General features: G+C 43.3%; 1 protein-coding gene, 1 long non-coding RNA gene and 1 pseudogene across 8 annotated transcripts in view; 1 reads left to right on the forward strand and 2 right to left on the reverse strand.

Moving 5' to 3' along the window:
• LOC113568247 (uncharacterized) lies at positions 1–12,955 on the reverse strand (annotated as a pseudogene). Its single transcript, XR_014124313.1, has 3 exons — positions 12,624–12,955; positions 5,986–7,747; positions 1–2,229 (listed from the first exon to the last, which is right to left on the reverse strand). The product of XR_014124313.1 is annotated as an uncharacterized LOC113568247 (transcript).
• The window catches only part of LOC113568248 (uncharacterized), a 24,835-nt gene continuing 10,621 nt past the window's right edge, over positions 4,267–18,480 (forward strand). For 3 of the 6 annotated variants that reach the window (XR_014124318.1, XR_014124314.1, XR_014124316.1), the window contains exons 1-2: positions 9,208–9,460; positions 14,458–14,600. This is a non-coding gene — a long non-coding RNA (uncharacterized LOC113568248). Of the gene's footprint in view, positions 4,400–4,734; positions 4,865–9,207; positions 9,461–14,457; positions 14,601–18,480 lie in introns of those variants that run through there. The other 3 variants (XR_014124317.1, XR_014124315.1, XR_014124319.1) reach the window with 3 other exon arrangements.
• The window catches only part of LOC118241194 (uncharacterized), a 3,534-nt gene continuing 1,577 nt past the window's right edge, over positions 16,524–18,480 (reverse strand). Inside the window, exons 2-4 of the mRNA XM_081715309.1 lie at positions 18,261–18,283; positions 17,684–18,158; positions 16,524–17,562 (exon numbers count right to left, since the gene is read on the reverse strand). Coding sequence (XP_081571435.1) covers positions 17,048–17,562; positions 17,684–18,158; positions 18,261–18,283 — 1,013 coding nt within the window. The 3' untranslated portion in view covers positions 16,524–17,047. The remainder of the gene's footprint in view (positions 17,563–17,683; positions 18,159–18,260; positions 18,284–18,480) is intronic.

Genomic DNA, 18,480 nt, shown 5'->3' on the forward strand with positions numbered 1-18,480 from the left:
TGAACTTCAACAAGAAAATATTTATTGAAATTAAATGAATTGCGAAATGGGTTTGAAAGCACATGGTAACTGGATGAAAAGCATGCTACATCATGTCATTATGCCTTTGCATGTTTTAGGAGTTGTGTCAGATATAATAGTAGGTAAATATATATATTTTTCCTCTGCTCAGATGTTATCTTCTGTGATTTCCTCTTTGAATCCATATTTGACAGCAGCTTGAATGCTCTTTGTCTCTTCAGGGGCAGCAGAGGGGAGAATTGCAAGCAGCTCTTGATCAGTTTTCTCCAGTCTTGAATTGCTCTTCCTTTCAAACTCATCTTTGTTCTTTTGAACTAGTTGTAAAATGGCTTTTTGAGCTGCATCGCAGTTGATCTGTAACTGCTGATGTTCCTGTTCAAACTCTGGCTTTTCCTTGTCCATGGCCATAAGTTTTCCCAGTGAGCTGATCCGATCCATGAGATGCTTATCAGACACCTCAATGTAGGTTGTTGAGATCATGTGGACCAGACTAGCGATGTTAGTGGCTTGAAAGGCTTGGCTGTAGAGTAGGTCTTTGGAGAACAGCTTTGCATTATAGGAAAGTGACTGGGTCTTCTCAGATGTAGAGCTAAAATTTTTGAGTATGCTGGTCAAACTGACTTTCACAATGTTGGAGACCATCTGAAAGAAGTGGACCATCTTCTTCCACTGTTCCTTCACTTTGCCCATGGCATCCATACCCTTCAACAGCATCTTGATGGTGGTGTTAAAGTCTGTCTCTTTCACTTCACAGTTCCTCATGGCAATCAGGATTTGAGCCAGTTCCGTTTGTTTTATATCCAAGTTCTCTACACTCTTCTCATAGCTCACTCTGGTCTTGACTAGCTGAACTCTGGTCTGCTCTATGCAGAACTGAGCATTCTCTGTAATTCTCTGTGAAGTAAACTGATTCTGAGATTTACTTTCTTCCTTAAACATCATTGGCGGTTTTGGCTCCAAGGCAGGAGAATTTGTAACATCTTTGCTTTTGCTGTCAAATATGCGGGCTGATTCAATCAGTTGTCTGATGTCTTCAATCAGCTCCGTTGTTTTGGCTTCCTCACATTTTCCATCTGGTGCAAATTTTGTCAGTTGGGTGCAGATGTTGATGCCCTGTTTACATATCTTTTTGGCATGCTTCTTTGGTTTGCACTGTGGGAATGTTTCTAAACTCTCATTGATTCTTTTCCATTGATCTGATGAGAAATCTGATTTGGTAGATTTATTCTTCTGATCATACAGGTCCTTCCATTGTATGATGTCCTCCTGCACGAACTGCTGAATCAGCTCTGTGCATTTCCGGATTTCTGCAGACTCATCGATTACATCTGCAGTCTCGTCCTGACCTTTTGTGTGTCTTAGTTTGAGCTATTTCATTTGAAGCATTACACGTTTTGATCAAAGGGTTAGTAATTACAGATGTCAGTCCATTAACTAGACCTGCGACACTCTCAGTTAGAGCTCCAGCAAAATCTAAACACATCATATTCCATCCACTGGAAAGTGAATCCATTGATTTTTTGTATCTCTCATGTGCTTCATTCAGTTGCTCTTTTATGGCTTTCACTGCTTTCTCAGAGCATTTAACAGCTTCATCTGATGATGATTTTCACAGTTTGTTCTCTTCCAGTTCTTTATTTCTTCCTGTTCCTCTCTATAAGGACTATTAGCATTTATACATGCTTCCAGCAGCTCTTGGATAATGTTGATAACATTAGTGAACCCCTTTTCTGTTTCACTGGCCAAAGCAAGGCAGTCATCTGCAACAGCACGAATGTTCTCCACCTGGTCAGGCAGGTGGGCTTGAACAATCTCATCATCACTTTGGAACAGAATCTTCACAGCATTCTTCATGTAATCTGGGACAGCGAGGGTGTGGAGTCGAATCTGGTCCATGTTCTTATGGGCTTCATTGAATGCCCACCAGCCGGAGTTACACACTTGCATGAGGCAGGCACGAAAGGACTCTGGGTACTTGATGTACTTGTATCCTCCCTTGGGTGAGTTTTTGTTGATGGAGAAATCAGTTTGTGAAGAGATGAAGACAAGCTCTCCCATGATGGCTATGGAGAGTGGTGCAGGAGTCAGGTACTGCTCCCAGTTGGCATAGGGCTGCATGATGAGCTTGGTTTGGTTTCTCATCTGCTCAGCTGTGGTGAGGCTTTGACTGATCTTTGCAATTTGGGAATCCATTGCTTCTTGCTTCTTCTAAAACAAAGGCAAATGAGAACTTTTTAGAATGATACAATCATTTTACATGTAAACAGTCATCACTTCGGTAGTACACTGCTTCAGTTGCACTGTTAACAGTTGACAGTCATCAGTAGGCTACTATAGTGCTTTATTTCCACTGATAAATTAACAAAAGCTGCAGAAAACAATATTTAGAGTATGTATTAATTTAGAATGAATTTGCAATGCTTTTAAAACAGGGCCATTAAAACTGTAACACAAGGAGGCTAAGCAGGATGCTTAACATAATGTTAAACACTGACAACACACAACAGAACAATAGGGGTTATTATACACACGGAAATGAGGAACATAATTACAAACAGGTATGACACATAAGGGGCGTGGCCACACAAATGAACATATACACACACACACACACACACACACACACACACAAACACAAACACAAGGGGAGACGTTTGGGAGGAGGGGCCGTATCATGAGAATAATACTGGAATGTTATGTGTGATATCTTGTACAAAAGGGAGCGAAGCGCGAAGACAGTTTGGCAAAAAGGCGTTTATTAACTCAAACACATGAACGAAAGAAACATTAAGTTCAAAATAACAAATTATCATAATGAAGTCTCTTAGCACAGACTGGTGTCTCCGGTATGGAAGTACATACAAGCACTGAAGGCATGTTATTGTGGGCCTACAGAGTAAGGAGGTTAAGGGACAGATGGGCACAGTTTGGTAAAGTAACAAGGTGACTGAGACTGGTGGAGGGGTTGTGAGTGTGACCGATGAGGGTGCAAGGATGTGGACATGTTCCGCTAGCTGGACGCCGGCCCAATCATGACATTCTGACCTATATTATACAGTATTGTAGAGTCGCTTTCATTGACAAACCTTTGTTGACACTTATATTGTTAAAATCTACCAAAAGGGAAGTTGATTCTACATGTGGAAATCATTTAGCGATGCTAAAGTGTTAGATTTTTTTTCTAGCTAGCTAGCTTTTCTAGCTAGCTAATTAGCTAGTTTTCTAGCTAGCTAATGTGGAGAAACATGGAGAAATAACTTAATCTGGACAATTAGCTAGCTAAATAAATTACCTAACTAATGTTAGCATAGAAGGTAATGTTACAATGTTTATAGGTAATGTTTATAGCTAACTAGCCATATTCGTGTTTGTCAACGGTTAAACCAGCTAGTGCTAGCAAGCTCTTAGCTTAGCTGAGGCTACATCTCTTGATTGGCAGTGGACATGTTTTGGTATTATGGGGAAATTCTGGGATTTTTGACTGTCGTATTGTCTGTAGACCCCATTAATCATATTGGGATTTTAAAATCAATTTATGACAAAATGGTACAGTAGAATATGTCCAAACTTGCACTGGTGATGGTCAAGGGCTACCATTCTTGGGGAGTAGTGGAACTGTTTTGGCATTATGGGAACATTTTGAGAAACAGCTAACCAACATCAGTCTATATGATATGAATATATTAATTTGCCCAAAGGTAGTTTAACTAATATAGATTTATGAATATATAGTACCGTAGAAGCTGGTCATAATTGCACTGATGAGAGCCAAGGGCTCCTACTTTTGTGGTATCGCTAATAGCCTGGGGTAGTGTTAGCTCAGTGGTTAAGGTACTTGACTTGTAATTGGCTGGTTCAATCGCCACCGCTGCCAAGTTGCCATTGTTGGGGCACCTGAGAAAGTCCCTTAACCTTCAATTGCTCAGATTGTAGTCGGTCATAATTGTAAGTTGCTTTTGATAAAAGCGTCAGATAAATGTAAATTGTTTTGGCATTATGGGAATGTTTCCAAACTTACTCTACTGATTCCAACTCTCATTTGCTAGACGAAATGATTTGGCATTATGGTAAATGTCTGAGAAAAATATCCGAATGCAGTCTATACAAAATGAGTGCAATACTTCGCCTAAGGGTAGTTCCACTTTAACACGGTGTCACCCCCGCAGACCTGAGCGTTCCCCGTTTCCTGGGCAACCTAGTCACGTCCGGGTTTTCGGCAGTTTCCATGGTTCCGTGTCTCCTCCCCTTTGTCTCCGGCTGATCCGAGTTTGTCCCTAATTGTAGTCTTATTTAATTAAACTTTGTTTCTACGTCTCTCGCTGCTCGGTCATTGTGTTTCTGGTTAGTTCTCGGTCGTCCTGGCTCATGTGCGGGTTTGGTAAGATCCCGTTTGTCTTCGCTCGTATGTATTTAGTATATTCCCGTTTGATCTCGCCCCTCATTCTTATGTGCTTTCTCTTCGCGCTCCCCGTCTAGTGGTCCTTGTTTAGTTCTCTACTGTTCGCTAGTCTGTAATACTGTCTCTGTGTGTTTTAGTCTACGTTGTGTGTTCCGTGAGTATTCGTCAACCTTAGTCTCGCCCTAACCCTATTAGTCTGTTATTGTTTTGTTAGCCTGTTCTATTCTGTATGGTTTCCCTGGTTAGTCTGTCTGTTAACCTTAGCATTAATTTCTTCTATCCGGTTTGTCTGTTTCATATTGTGCCGTCCTTAGTGCGTTATAACATGCAAGCCACCGGCACTTCGCAAGTGTGTTCGCTCGTCACCTGCACCGCGTTACACACGGTTTCTTGAAGCAATGGAATGGTGAAATCTGTCCAGACTTACTCTGCTGATAACCCAGGGTAACCACATTCTCTGAATTAAATGAATGTCGACATTACAAATACAAGGACTTCAATATAGATTTGTTAAACTGGTACAGTAGAATCTTTTCAAACTTGATCCGGTGATAGCCAAGGGCCACCACTCAAATGGCAGTGGAATGTTTCAGCCGAGTGTAGGTCAGAGTTCCTCCTGCAACATTTCACTAGTGATGACCCCTGTTAGCTGGCAGTCTAGCTCTATAATAAGCTTCTGAGAAACATTAGAAAAAACATTTCGCACAACACTTATTAATGCTTGTTTAAATATTACCAGTTGTATTTCATGTAAAAGGCGAAGTTAAACTAGTTCAATCAAGTAAGCTCTATTTTATACGTAAAAGTGCATATCCACACCATAGCTCTTCCAAAAACTACTTTGTTTGCTTAGGGAACGTGCGTATGCGCGTTCGAATTTAAAGCTCCGTTGACGTCCGTGAATCTCTAAATCTTAGAGCAGAAATCTCTGGTTTAGTTACTGGATTTTTTTGTTGTTGTTGCCTGTGATTGAGAGATGAACGTTAGCGAGCTAACCAGGTTTACTGAATTTGAGTTTAAACTTGAATGAGTGGAAAATTTAAATTGAGGATTACGTTGCCATTTTGCGTATTGGTTTCATTTTGGTACTGGTATGCTTCCGTATACGTTGTGTATCTCCAAATCAAACAGAGCAGCGGCAAATATAACGTCTTCTGGTAACAGGCAGTGATTAAAAAATGTATTTTTTTAAAAAGGTTAACTTTAAAATATATTTATTTTAATGTGTCTTAAATTAATTTAACACTAGTTCGGAAGTCAATATACATCTTTATAATAATTTGACCTATAGCAATTAAGGCGCAAGCTTCACTACACGCATGAATCATGCCATACTGCATAGCCCCTATGTGGCGGCAATTCATATAATACAACCACCCTAAAGTAATCGTCAGACACTTCATGTCTGCAGTAGCACGCTTTGGGGGGGGGGGGGGGGGTGCTTCTATACTGTTGTTCAATCGACGGTTTGCACGATGGTTCGTCTTTTTGGGATATTAAAATGGCTATATCTTTACACGAGCTGAGGGAAAATGCATGCAGCAAGCAATGATGGATTCACCTACCTTGACAATTGAAGTGAGGTGTACGAGTCGGAGGTTGTCTTGGCTCGGAGTGGAACTACATTAGGATGTATCGGAGCTTTAAATGTACGGAGCAGTAGCGTCCATCCCCCAAAGTCTCGGTGGATAAAGTGTAGGGGTGGGACACTTCAATGTCATTTCCCCTTACGATATGCATTTGTTTTACAAGAATGGGGAGCAGTCAGTTTCTTTCTCCAAACTGTGTGGGCATTGCTAGAACATCAGAACAATTATTCCTAGTATAATGTGATAGTTTGGTTTCTGAGGAGAATGCTCTGTTACAGTAGAAAGGGAGCAAAACAACGCCTTTTCAGCATTACACTCACTTGAGGTCAAGGCACAGTATAAAGCAGAGCAGAGCAAAAGAGGATCCTACCTCTCCATTACAGACTGTGTGTGTGTGTAACTGAGATGCCCTCAGGCTGAGACAAATAAGATTTGCTTTTGCTTTACCCATTGGTGTGTCTCATCTTTATAGGATTGGAGATTTCCACCACAGTGTACTTACAATATTTAACAATCTTATTCTTTAGGAGTGAGTACTGTGGTGGAAATTCAGCAAACAAGGAGTCAGATGTGGATAAGAAGATTTTATTGAGTTTAGTTTCAAAAAATGAGCGTGCCTATTTGCTTCGCTCCCCTTTGGGTGATTTCCCTCCCCTTATATAATAGCCGTAGCGTTCGAGAGAACGAGGGAGGGTTTGCTTCTGCTGAGACCAGATAACTCCTTGGAAGGAGTGTATTTCTTCAAGGACATTCTCTAGGGAACGTCCTGTTCTTCTAATCTTATGCTAAGCTTTCTCACGCTTTACAATGATGGAGAAAGAAACACAACAATATTTCCTTCACACTTCCCCCCCCTTTGATTCTTTGTCAATCATCAACATCATCTAGACTTTAATTTTCAATGAATAGTGCCTGGAGGTCATTAAATTCCTCAGAATCCTCATCCACCCCCTTTGGCAGTTCTTGCAACAGTTGATACTGTACACGAGTAAGATTAGTCACCCAGGTGACACAACAATTCATAATACATGGCAGGAAACACATAACCATCAATACGACGATGAGCACAGGAAAAAGCACCGTCACTGTCCAGTGTCCCCACGTAGTTTGAAAATAGACACTGGCGGGGTTAGGAGTACTGGTGTGCAACATCCTGACCACTGGAACTCATAGTTCTTTCCACTTTTCTTCCAATTACCCGCCCAGCCGGGTATTTTCATCGAGCTTATGATTTCTCTAGATAAATTATAGAGCTGTCCTGTTAGCCTATCTAGTTCACATGTAGTCTTATTGGTCATCTGGGTCGCCATGTCGTTTGTGATGGGTATGGGCGTCCATGGCACCTGAAAGGGGTGACACACTAGGCAAGACTGGTTTGGCTTGGCAGTGGTTGCCGTCACCAATGCCATTGCACAAGCGATATTGCCTTTGCATCTTTCCTCTGGCAGGAGTTGTCGTCCCGCGATCGGGGCGAGAGTAGTGAGTAGGATAGTGACAAACAGAGAATTCATCATGAGTCCTCAGGTCGTTCTGGCGCCTTCTTGCAATGAGTGTGGTGTATCCACGTTGCTCGTCCGTCGGTTTTGACGGCGGTGTTGGTCGTCAGCAGCACTTGGAATGGTCCTCTCCACCTGGGCTGGTTCCACCGCTTCCTTCTGAAGTCCTTTATCAGCACCCAATCACCTGGTTGGTGGGTGTGGAGTGGAGTATCCGTCACCTCGGGAAGAACTGCCTTCACCTGCTTAGACACATGGGAGAGAGATTTGTGCAGAGACACACAGTACTGCAAAAGTGATTCATTGATCAGGTTAGTATCCCAGTCCGGCGGACCCACCCCCGTGTTGGGAGGCCGTCCAAACACTATCTCAAAAGCTGATAACCCTGTTCGTGCCCGTGGTCTGGTTCGACATTGCCACAGGACGAGGGGAAGGCATTTTACCCAATTCATGCCTGTTTCCTGCGTTACTTTAGCTAGACCTCCTTTAATGGTGCCGTTTGTCCGTTCTACTGCCCCTGCACTAGCAGGGTGGTAACTGCAGTGTTTTCTCATATCTACCCCTAGGTATTTAGTCAAAGCTTTTAGTCCTTCGTGTACGAAGGGTGTCCCATTGTCACTGGACACTCGTTGTGGTAACCCCCACCGGGGAATAATTTCTCTCAATAGCGCTTTTGCTACTGCCTCTCTATCTTGTTTTCCCGTTGGGAAGGCCTCCACCCACTTACTAAACATGCGCGCACACACACAAGCATGTATCTCTTTCCTTCAGCTGGTGTCAGTTCTACGAAATCTATTTGCCAATGTTGAAAAGGCTCACTAGGCGGCGGGTGTCCGGCGGGTGCGTGTTTGGTATGATTGTCTCCGTGTGGTGTGTTTTGTGCACATACCAAGCATCGGGAACAAAATTTACTGGTGTGTGTGTTTATTCCTGGTGCATACCAATATTTTGTTATACTTTCCACTATCCCCCCTTTGCTCATGTGACTCCTCCCATGAGCAATCTCAATTAGTCCTTTCATGTAAGCCGTGGGGAGACAGGGTTTGTTTATCTCTGGGTGTACCCATATCCCGCCTATGTTTGCACCCCCCTTTTTTCCATTTCACATAATCTTGTGGAGTAGCTTGTTTTTGGATATCTTTGGTTGTTATCCTGGTTCCATTATCTATTTGTGCCACTTGTGTATGGACTGGTTGTGTGGCTGTGAGTTGAGCTACTTTGTCTGCATAAGCGTTTCCTCTCGACACAGGGTCCCCTGCTTTTGTGTGTGCTGCACATTTTATGATGGCCACTTTCTTTGGTAGTTGGATTGCTTCCAACAGTTCTGCTACTAGGCAATGGTTCTTTATCTTTGCTCCTGAGCTCATTACGATGTCTCCAAATAGCCCCAAAGTCATGTGCCACTCCCCACGCGTACCGGGAATCGGTCCAGACGTTCACGGTCTTATCTTGTGCTAGTTTACACGCCTGTATGAGTGCAGCAAGTTCAGCTGCCTGCGCTGAGTAATTAGATGGGAGTGATTCTGCTTTCACCACTTCTGTGTGTGACACAACAGCATATGCTGCTCGATTAGTGCCTTGAGAGTCACGTTTAGCTGAACCGTCCACAAACAATTCCAGGTCCGCATTAAATATTGGTTCCTCCTTTAAATCTATTCTGGGAGATGTTGCAATTTCTAACACCTGTTGGCAGTCATGGGGCTCTCCCTCCTCCCCTGTAGGCAATAGAGTGGAGGGGTTTAGAGTTGTGCATCGTTTCACAGTAACATTTGGCATGTCTAGTAAGGCAGTGTGGTATCTAAGCCATCGCTGAGTGGACAAATGTGCCACCTTTTGATCTTGCAGTATTCTTGACACTGCATGAGGCACATATAGGGTAAGCTTGGCGTAGCCTACTATGTCTCTGGAAGCCACTAGTGCCTTCTCGGCGGCTGCCACAGCTCTTACACATAAAGGTAGGCCTGCTGCGACTGTATCTAATTTTCCTGAGAAGTAGGCCACCGGCCTTTGTTTGTTTGTCCCCATGTTTCTGTGTCAATACACTTGTCATATATTGCCCTTTAACGTCTACTGTCTGTTCAAATGATTTGTTTGGGTCTGGAATGCCCAACGCTGGCATGACTTGTAACATCTGTTTCAGTGTTGTGAAGGCCGCCTCAGCTTCCGGCGTCCATTCCGGCTGTGAGGAATTTGACCCTTTGGTCGGTATTATATCTGAGTGGTCCCTCATGTTCTGCATAGGATGGTATGAATGTCCTACAATAGGAACACATTCCTAAAAAGGACAACAGTTGTTTTTTCGTCATGGGCTTTGGTATAGTCAAAATGGCATTCACTCGGTCTTTAGTCAGCATGCGCGTTTGTTCAGTGATGTCATGTCCTAAAAAATGCACTTGCTGCTTACAAAACTGTAATTTGGATTTGGATGCCTTGTGGCCTTCCCCTGCTAAATGATGTAGCAGTGCCACCGTGGCTTGTTTACACGCTTCTCGTGTTCTTCCACAAATCAAAAGATCATCAACGTATTGCAGCAAGGCTGTTCCTTCAGGGAGTTCTAAAGCCTCTAGGCTTCGATGTAAGGCGGCATTGTAAATAGTTGGTGATTCACAATACCCCTGACACAATCTCGTGAATGTATATGGCTTTCCTTCAAAAGTAAAAGCAAACCAAAATTGGCTATCCTTGTGCACAGGTACGCTAAAGAAAGCGTTGGCCAAATCAACTACACTGAACCACTTGCTATCTGGTGGGATCTGAGAGAGAATGGTGTGCGGGTTTGGAACTTCTGGGGCTCTAGGGTGTACTGCCGCGTTGACAGCCTGCAAATCCTGCACAAATCTCCATTCATCTCTCCCTGGCTTCTTAACTGGGAAAATTGGAGTACGTACTGGTGAGTCTGGGCATGGTACGATAACTCCTGCTTGTTTTAATGATTGGAACACAGGCCTGATGCCCTCCACTGCCTCTAGTTTTAGAGGGTATTGGTGCTGGCGTGGTCTGTAATCAGATTTTGGGGTGATGTGGACAGGCTCACATCCTTTTATTAAGCCCACATCATTTTTTCCCTGTGCCCATAACCCTGCAGGAACTGTTTTCAATTCCTCCTCCTCTTCCTCTGAGAGGGTAACAGAGGCTGCCATAATTACTATATTAGGACTTACAAGCTCAACCCCCCTTTTACAATTTAGCCTATACGGGGTTGGCATTTTCCACACATCTATGCTTGGGCTGTACATGACTTTACACTGGGGTCCTTTTATCCAATCAGTTGTGCTCAACATGCGTTTTGTCCAAAACCCTACTCTCTGCCAGTCTGGGTCAACATGTGCGCTAGCCAGCGACACATGAGGTGCTGCATGTGAGATTGAATATAAAGATTTCTGTTTATCTGAGAGCTGCACCACTCCCGCAGCCCACTCGCAGTCCCACGCTATAGCTGTGATAATCAGACTGTCACTGCCCCCTAAGTCAAATTTTTGTTCAAAATCAACATCAGATCCCTCATGGACCTTCATTGTACAGTGAATAGAATCACTTTGTTTAACTGTCAGCTCACCAGGTAGCGTGTTAGTAACTTCAGTCATAAAATGTGTTAGTACTTCCCCAGCAGTGCACTGCAATTCATACACGTACAAAGGGACTCCTGCCTCTAGCTGGACTCCCTGTGTAGGTGTTTCCCACATAACAAATAACCCCTCTGGGTTGCTGCTAATTGTGCACCCAAGTTTACACATTAAATCTCTAGCTAACAAATTAATTGGACAGGTTTCTGACACCAAAAAGCTGTGTTTGAATTGGCTGCTTCCTAAACTACATTGGAGAGGCTCGGACATCCTTTCATCAATGGGATGACCCCCTACTCCGATTACTGTTATCCCATATCCTGTTCTCATTTTACATTCTATTAAACCTTCTTTTAACACTGAGTGGGTGGCACCACTGTCAACCAAAAACCTAACATTTTTTCCCTCTACTTTCACAGTTACTTCGGGGAGGCCTCTTGGCCCTTTACTAATCTGCTGCAATAGTTGGTAATTTAAATTTGTTACTTCCCTTTTGCCGTCTTCACTCAGTGGTCCGCTGCTGTCCTGCCTCTCCACCGCCCGTCACTCGTGGATTGTGGGATTCTGATCTGTGCCCCCGTCATATGAGTTATCCTCCTCCGGACAGTTTCTGGCAAAATGTCCAAGCTTTCCACAGTTGTAGCATTCCTGTTCTTTCATCCAATCAATTTTCCCTCCTTTTCCTCTTCCTCTGCCTCTTCCGCATCATCAACAACCGTCTCAGTTCAGCCTGTGTTGGTCTGCAGGACTGCACGAATGCCATCAGTTCTTGTCCGAAGCGTCGTCCGCCGATGTCACCTGGCTTGCTCAGGCCGTCGGCCGCTTTCATGATGTCGTCTGTAGTCCAGTGACGGTGGACCATAATCACTCCCTCAGGTCCTGACACTTCCACCATCGAGAACTGTGGGGCATAGCCTCTGTCAGGCCCTGCGGATGGCTTTATAGTGGCGTGACTTCGAGTGTGATGAGCCACTGGTGAGGTTGTCTCCAGTTGCCGTCTTGGTTCGTCATATGGAGACGGCTTTGATGTTAGCGATGAAGTCCCTGGTTCGGGATAAGGAGGTGGGTTTCCTGATGCTTGTGGTTGTTGAATCAGCTGGGGGGCTCTCGGCGGGGCGGCATCGAGGTCAGGATCAGCTAAGGAAACACACTGAGACACTTCATTATTACATTTCTTTTGCCCTTCCTGTTTCTTCTGCCTTTTCTCAGCTTCTTCTAACCACATTTTTGCCTTTTCTAGCATATCCTCACTGTTTTTGTCAAAAATATTTCCGTGCTTTCTTATCAGCTTCTCTAGGTTTGACCTCGACTCTCTTAATTTTAACAGGTATGCAACACTCAGCGTCCCTGAGGTATTAAACCCATAATGTTTAATCCAAAACGGGACATGTTTGTTTACATGTTCCCCATAATCTTTACTCATTTGAAAGAATAGGCTACTGGAGAACTTGTCCTTACCGAACTCATACTCCTTACTATTGCCCGCACCCATTCTTTTTTTTTTTTTTTTTTTTTACTTTTGGATTCAGGCAACAAACGAACAAAGGAAACTTACCTACTCTCTACAATTTTCCTATTTTTTATCTTATCCACACCGTCTACCCCCGATATGGATTAGTTCCGCTCCAGCAAATCGTGCTAGTATACTGAGTCCACTCCTTTCCCTGCGGGGTGTTCTGTCGGCCCGGGCCTATTTCTTACACTAGTACGTCTACTCAGTGTGCCTATTCTCTTAGGCTGGCGGAGTCCCAGACTCCGGAGTCCTCTAGACCCTATTTTTAAGCCCTAGTATCTCATATACTATGCTACTTTACAGACCCACCCCAGGGTAGACTCAGGCGGATCACTACGTCACTTTCTTCTAGGATTGAATTACTGAACTTCACCACTTACTTTATGTTCGTTAGATCAGGCGGAGCACACCACCGGAGTCAAGCGGGACGTCACTCCCTGGTTAGGTACTTTCCCGTATTCTTGTGGGTTTCCCTCTTTCTCCAGCTCAGTTCTCTCTCTGAGGAGCGTCCTCGAAGTTTAGTCACCGCTGCCCCGCATGGTGCCTCTCGCTGATCCTGCCGACTACGCCAAATTCTGTGGTGGAAATTCAGCAAACAAGGAGTCAGATGTGGATAAGAAGATTTTATTGAGTTATTAGTTTCAAAAAATGAGCGTGCCTATTTGCTTCGCTCCCCTTTGGGTGATTTCCCTCCCCTTATATAATAGCCGTAGCGTTCGAGAGAACGAGGGAGGGTTTGCTTCTGCTGAGACCAGATATCTCCTTGGAAGGAGTGCATTTCTTCAAGGATGTTCTCTAGGGAACGTCCTGTTCTTCTAATCTTATGCTAAGCTTTCTCACGCTTTACAATGATGGAGAAAGAAACACAACAATATTTCCTTCACAGTACCATGTTGAAATGTGTAGTTTCTGTGCAGTTCTTTATTTATTAATAATGTTTATTCAAGCTGAGGGAATTTTGGCTTTTCTTTCATTCATTAGCTTGCTTTTACTTGGCAGATGCAGGCTCCTCACAAACCAAAAAAAGATGTGTCATTTGCTAGGCACTCAGTATGTGTGTGTATATATATATATATATATATATATATATATATATATATATATATATATATATATATATATATATATATATATATACACACACTGAATGGTACCAGAAAATGCCATCTGAAAATCTCAGGACAGTCTCACAGAGTTCAAAATATGCTTAATGCAAACAGAGGTCACACTATATGCCTGCAGAAGCAATTGTGTTCTGAAAATTGTCTTTTTTATTTTGTATACATATTTCCTGTACTTTGTTTGAGACTTCTGTTGAGACTGAGAAATAATCATAAATGCTAAAACACATCTCGTGGTGGCCTGTACATTGTGTCGACTTGGTGCTAATGGAGCCCTGGTGTTCACGCCTTGCACTTGGTGCTGACGGAGCCCTGGTGTTCACTCCTTGCACTTGGTGCTGACGGAGCCCTGGTGTTCACTCCTTGCACTCTAACACGTAAAACGCTTCACAAATGGTGAAGTGTGATGGCACTGAGAGGCCTTCAGGAGTGTGTCCATGGTTACGAAACCCGCACTGCTGTGAGGGGGTGGCGTAAGGCCCAGTGTGACCCTGCTGAGGGGTAGAAGTGTGACTGGCCTGCAGGGCAGATGTGTGAGTGACACATGGAAAGTGTGAAACAACTGAATGTGAGGAGAGTGTGGTGGAGAACTTTTTATAAGTGAGCACTTTTCAGCTAGGTATACCTCTGACGTGGGATTTTATCTGGTTTGTTTGGTTGTGTTTTTCTCCTTGGGGTTTGCTGCTAGGGTTTTCACTTTAAGGGCTGTTTTTTGTCATGGACACAACTGCACTTGTTCGTTTGCTTGTGCACAGGCCGTAGGCACATCTTCTGAAACCCCGGGCCAGGCAGAACACCACCACATACTCTGACCTTCATCATTCAAATGTGGAACAGTCTTACGTGCCAGTCAAGTAAGGTGAAAGGTCAAGGTGGTCTCAGTTGTTTCCTCATCCAGGTGGGTTCTGTGTGCTGGAAACTCTGTGTGAGTTGACTTTAAAGGCTGTTGCTTCAGTGAGGCCCTTCAGTACTGAGTGAAATAACACCAGCAATTTGTTGCTATCTCTCACATTCCTCGCAATGTAACCATGGCAGTGTGCAGCTTTGAGCATGCTTTAAACATGTCTGTTTGTGTCTTGGGTCATAGTTATGGGCACCGTGGAGATCAGAAACATTGTTTTCTTGTATAAATTAGATCTACTTTATATAGAAACTCATGCAAACTATATGCAAACTCATACACTTTGCATTCTGTCTGATTCCTCAAACAGCTTTTTACACACACTGAAGCCCCTTCACACAACTCTTTTTGTGGCCTGGAGACTTTTGTGTCAATATGAAACCCACATTCTCGTTTCCATGACGGTGACCTTTACAAGAATGCATTCACACACACACACACACACAAGCAAAAAGAAGAGTGCCCTATGCTCACAGCAGTAGAAAGATGAATTTGTGTTTTGTGAGTAAGACTTGTGGGAGACTGTGAAATGTTCCTCACCTTTTAAGCAGTAAGTAGCTCTGCCCTTTAGTTACACATACCCTGCTGTACAGTCAGATATACCTCACAAACAATGCAGTTACTGCAGCAGTCCCTCTCTGGGGGTGCATGCATGTGTGTTTTTTATAAGCCTGGTTGAGAGTGAACATGTGTATGTCCTGCATCTCTGAAACGGGATGTGGTCCTCGTCTATTTTTTTTTTTTTTTTTCACCCTAGACCAGATCTGTGTTCTGCTGCGAGCTTAGCATTGGTCCAGGCAGCCAATTGTACCATTCCAACGATTCAAGACTGCCGGAGAAGGCACTGAACCTCCATAACCCTGTAGCGAGCGGTTTAGGGGCGGGGTTTCACCTGCAAGGCTGCTCCCTGTTGACGCTTTGCTTCTACCTCTAAAAATATGAACAACTAAAGTAACGTTAACCACCATCTAGTGCATGGTGGTTTCATGACAATGAAACCCCACGATCAATTCAGGAGGAAAGAGGCTGTGTACTCTCTCTCTCTAGTATCAGAGAGACAACAGACTCAACACAGAGATAAAAGAATGGACAGAAGTGAAGGGAGAGGCTGGCAGCACAAGAGGAGAGGAAGAGACAGAGTGAGTTAAACAGCGAGAGAGATGAGGGGGTCGTAGTCATATAAGGGTCATTTGGAAGGAGATATATACCCAGCTGAATGTTGTCTGTGTGCATCACCCTTACACACACACACGTGGGTGAGTTCAGTAGATAGACCTGCTGTAAGCCTGGTAGGACATCTGAGGGGGAAAGAATGAAGTCGTGCATTAATTGTGATGCTTTTCAGCACTAGTGATGTCAGTCAGTACAAGAGCCAGAAGGAATGATCGTACTTTCGAGAAGAATGTTTTCACCATGACTGCATGAGCTTAGGTGTGTGTGTGCGCACAGTAATCTCCTATGCTCAGGAATTTTCTCCACCGTTGTCAGGTTTACAGTTTCGTGCCGTTGAACTCCCGCTATACTGGTTTCACTACCGCTATACTGTTTAGCTCTGCTTTAAAATACCTGTGTAATTACTGCTGAAAACTCTTTTACACACACGGGTGTAAATACATACATGGGTGAACCGTATAACAAGGTTCAGGTGTGTGCTATCAAGGGGGTGTAGCAAAAGACAAGGGGCAGTCTTGACAAACAGTCAACAATGACGACTCCACATGCATGTGGCAGGCCGTACCACATGATAAGGGGGAAGGGGAGCATTCCGTTACATACACATGTGCAGTGCAGCCAAACGTGCACTTTGGAAAAGCTTTCAAAATCATTGAAGCCGTGAGCTGCTTCAGCTTGCATTGGGAGCTAGTAGACGTGGTGTTGGCAAATTCAGTTGGCTGTTTAATCAGAAAATGACACATTAAGTTTTCTTTTTGATAAAGGTTTATTAACTGTAAAATGCATGAAATTTTAAAAAACGTGCAGAAGGTATATAAATTATAGTAACACACCAAGATAAGAGGTTCCTGCCACTAGCTAACAACTCATAAAACAAGTTTATAAAGTAAGCAAGAATATTAGTTATAAGTGTGAAAGAAGGATGAAGCTATTCTGTATAAGGTGGCTTTTGTGTGTGTGTCTTAGAAAGAGCTGCTGTTTGTTCAAAATGGGCATCAAGTCACAAAGGATACAAAGTGATGGAGGGTAGATTGCTAGTTATTTAGAGTGATGGATATTTTATTTTGAAATCGTTATATATTTTTAAACTGTGTTAAAGAAAGTTCATAAAACATTTCAATAATTGCAGAATGAAAATGGCATTATTGATAAAAGCATATTATTCTTCATCAAGAAAACTGAACAGCACCCTAAAACCAAGAAATATGAACATTTGAACAAATAGCCAAGGAAAGGAAGAAATAAAGAAATAAAAGAAGGATTATAAGAATTTAATGCACCAGAAATGGGTATTCAGAACTGCTGTTTGAGGTACATAATGCTGACAGTCTTTGGTGAGTCTCTCTCATGGTATTGATGAGTTGTGGAACGCCTTCAGTACACAGGAGCTCATTCTCGGTGATTTGTCCTGCTGCCTCCATCACTTCCTCCATCACCTTCATCACTGGTTCCTGGAGGATAAATCTGCGAGTGTGACACTCAGCCACTCTGGTCTTCCCACTCAGAACACTCAGGAGGTGGACGGCTCTTCTCACTTTCCTCTGGAACTCAGCCACACCTTCTCTCTGTTCCTTCACCAGTTGCATCTCTTCATGGATCTGCTTCACGTTATCATGCGTCTGACTGATGTTGAGCTTCAGCTGTTGAATCTTGGAATCATAGTCAGAAACTTTACTTTTGTACTTTTCTACTTCAGACTCAGACTTGTTCAACTCTTCTTTAGCCACTCTGATACCATCTGAAGCTTGAGACATTTCTACTGCACCAACAGATGCCATGACAGCCCCTGCACAGACGGAGGGTGAATTAAATATTTGACCTTATGGTCACATGTAAAGTGTAAGCTTCTAAAAAAAATCTTAACTACATGCTATGTAGTTTACTTAATAATAACTGTAATTTCTCACCAGCAATCCATCCAACAACTGGAATTATTAACAGTCCTGCGCCCACTCCTGTTACTATCTCAGCATCACGTCTCCTCTTTTCCTGAATACGGAGAGTTTCTTCAGCTAAATCCAGATTGTGTCTAGACTGATCCAAAGCATTTTGAGAGTCATTCAGTAACTTTACATTAGTTTTCTGCTCTATTTCCAAGTTACCTAAGGTGCTTTCTGTATTTCTCATCTCCACTTCAAGTTTTCCCTCAAGTACTGTAACTCTCTCAAGGTGTTCATCCAGACTCTTCAGTCCTGTACTGGCTGCCTGTTCTGATTCCTCCAGACTTTGCTGGGTCTGCACTATCTGCTGTCTGATGGAGCTGTAGTTGGAGCACTGTCCACTAATGGGATCTACATCTGCATCTATGAGGAATTCGTAGACTCTGGTGAGAGAGCAGATGCCATCCTTCAGAGGAATGATAACAGCCTTGACTGACTGATCCTATGGAGAAGCAGTCATACCAAAATATATTAATAGATCACATTTCCTCTTTAAATATTACTTCCGTGTAAAGTTCAATGGGTTCTTAGGTATCCTGCTTACCCAGATGAGATGTGGCTCACATTATGCTGATATAAAAAGAAACATTACGTTTATTATTAAAGCAGAGGGAGCTTTGGCTTTTTCATTCGATTGCTTTTATTCGGCAGATGCAGGCTCCTCACAAAGCAAAAAAAAGATGCGTCATAATCGGCCAGGCACTCAGTCGTGAGTGCACACACACACACACACACACACACACACACACACACACACACACACA

The sequence above is a fragment of the Electrophorus electricus genome, chromosome 6, assembly GCF_041902795.1.
Source record: "Electrophorus electricus isolate QZ-2024a chromosome 6, ASM4190279v1, whole genome shotgun sequence".
Taxonomy (NCBI): Eukaryota; Metazoa; Chordata; class Actinopteri; order Gymnotiformes; family Gymnotidae; genus Electrophorus; species Electrophorus electricus.